Raw genomic sequence first — 2,500 nt, forward strand, 5'->3', positions numbered from 1 at the left:
GTCATCGCTTACTGACGCCATCATCCCATTAATAACGTCATCCCCTCTAATACGTCATCGCCCCACTTCTAACGTCATCCTTCAATTATAACGTCGTCCACTTATGACGTCATCTCTTATTGCTGACGTCACCCCCTAATAACATCCTCCCCACTGCTGACGTCATCAATCCACTTCTGACGCCATCCTTTAATAATAACGTCATATCCCACTTGTAACGTCATCTCTTAGTGCTGACGTCACCCCCTCATAACGTCATCAACCTACTTCTAACGTCATCCTTCAATCATAACGTCATCTGCTTATGACGTCATCCCCACCAATACGTCATCAACCCCCTTACGACGTCATCCCGCAGGTGAAGCTCCCCGACGGGCGCCTCCAGACGGTCATCTACCGCGCGGGCGTCGACGGCTTCCACGCCGAGGTCGTGTACGAGGGAGAGCCTCACTATCCGAAGGGGAAGCCTCTGGAGGGCTCCTTGCCGTCCGCCCGTCCCCCGTCGCCCGCCCACGCCGCCAAGCCTCCTCATGCCGTGTCTAAGCCGGTTTACACGACGCCGAAGCCGGTTTACACGACGCCGAAGCCGGTTTACACGACGCCGAATTCGGTCTTTTCCATTACGGGAAAACCGGTTCATACTTTGCCGAAAATAAGCTTCACCACCTTTAAGCCAGCCTCCTACGCCTCAGTCCACGGCGCACCACACCACACTAAGCCAAAGCCGATTCTCAGCACGCCAAAGCCAGTCCATCCCTCGCCAAAGCCAATTCACTCGACATCGAAGCCATTTCATACAACTCTGAAGTCAGTTCATGGTACACCAAAGCCAGTCCATGGTACGTTAAAGCCATTCATTACAACACCAAAGCCAGTCCATGGTACGTTAAAGCCATTCATTACAACACCAAAGCCAGTTCACAGCACTTTCAAGCCAGCTATCACGACACCGAAGCCAGTCCACGGTGCTTTAGAGCCATTCTTCACAACACCAAAGCCAGTTCACAGTACTTTCAAACCCATTCACACTACAGCAAAGCCAGTTCACAGCACATTAAAATCAGTGCCCAAGCCAGTTCACAGTACTTTCCAGCCAGCTATCACGACACCGAAGCCAATTCACACTACACCACATGTCACACCAAAGCCAATCCACAGCACACTCTATACTTTAGCAAGGCCGATCAAAACCACTTCGAAGCCATTCCTAGGTCAAGTCACATCCAAGCCACACCACGCTACGTCCGGCCCACTGCTCACCACACCAAAGCCACTCCACTCCACTACTCTTGGACCAGACTTTCACTCCACTCCGCTGTCACTGTTCACCAAAACTCCCGAACAGTTTTTCGGCATCGATCCAAGCCACCCTAAGGAACCCGTGCCTGTTTACATCGTTACAGGAAAGCCATTCTCCACCACGCTAAAGCCAGCTTACCACGTCAGTCCAGAATCGATTTACCACACTGCCAACCAGGAACTCTTCCGAATTACAGCGAAGCCTTCTCTTGCCACAACCCAGAAGCCAGGATTCCAAAATACACCCAAATCGGTTCATACTGTGTCACCAAAACCGACACACCACACTTCCCCGAAGCCACTCCATGTAAGTAAGCCAAACGTCGTAACTACACCCGCGACAGTAAGCCTCGGAAAGGTCCCACTTTCTCCAAACAAAGGACCACTTGTCCCTACCAAAGGACTTGTTGATCCAGTAAACCAAGGCATAAAACCTGTCCTCCATAATCCGCCACCGATTACACATCCGAAGGAGCCAGTCCATCACAAGGATCCGATTTTGCATGAAAAACCTCCACCCATTCCCCAGACGACGAGCCTCCCTCCCCTTGCAGACAAGCCCTTCGCCCCGAGCCTTCCGCCGACCTTGGCACCGCCTCCAGTCCCGAACCTCCACACGTCGCCCGTACCCCATCAGGGCACCAAGGGAGAACACGCACCAAATTTAGCCATCCAGACAGACCCTCATCTTGCACTTACGCCCACAACGACTATACGACCTCCGCAGGTGCCCTTGGGTGTCACGTTGCCAACGCAATTGCCGGATTTCGGGCCGTTGCCTAAACCCAAGCCGATTCTTGTTCCGCACGCCGAAGCCTCGCCTGAGCACCCTCTGCTACCTCGCCCGACTAGACCACACCATGGACTTGGCACACGTGTCCCCCTTCACACCTCATCCAAACTCCCCGTGACATCCATTCCAACAAGTCCAACGATTATCCCCGGTGGCGTTCCAGTCTCCCAGGCATTGCCTCATCCAGCAAGGCCACACAATGGCCACGGCCTCATTCCAGTTTCCCAATCCGTTCCTAGTCTTCCACCAAGACCACACAATGGTGATCGCCTCATCCCGCATTCCCCACCGTTCCCAAATAAGCCCGTCAAGACCCGCCCAACCATAATACCACACAGCGTGCAAGAACACAGCCTGCCGCATTCCCTGTCCGACCTCCCTCCAGAGCCCCTCCCGCCACGTCCACAC

General features: G+C 53.7%; 1 protein-coding gene across 1 annotated transcript in view; it reads left to right on the forward strand.

The window, feature by feature from the left end:
• Positions 1 to 2,500, forward strand: part of LOC113816265 (proteoglycan 4) — a 17,126-nt gene that overhangs the window by 14,176 nt on the left and 450 nt on the right. Inside the window, exon 4 of the mRNA XM_070133397.1 lies at positions 359 to 2,500. This exon is cut by the window's right edge and continues 450 nt beyond it. Coding sequence (XP_069989498.1) covers positions 359 to 2,500 — 2,142 coding nt within the window. The remainder of the gene's footprint in view (positions 1 to 358) is intronic.

This window comes from Penaeus vannamei, chromosome 18 (genome assembly GCF_042767895.1).
Source record: "Penaeus vannamei isolate JL-2024 chromosome 18, ASM4276789v1, whole genome shotgun sequence".
In the NCBI taxonomy this organism is placed as follows: domain Eukaryota; kingdom Metazoa; phylum Arthropoda; class Malacostraca; order Decapoda; family Penaeidae; genus Penaeus; species Penaeus vannamei.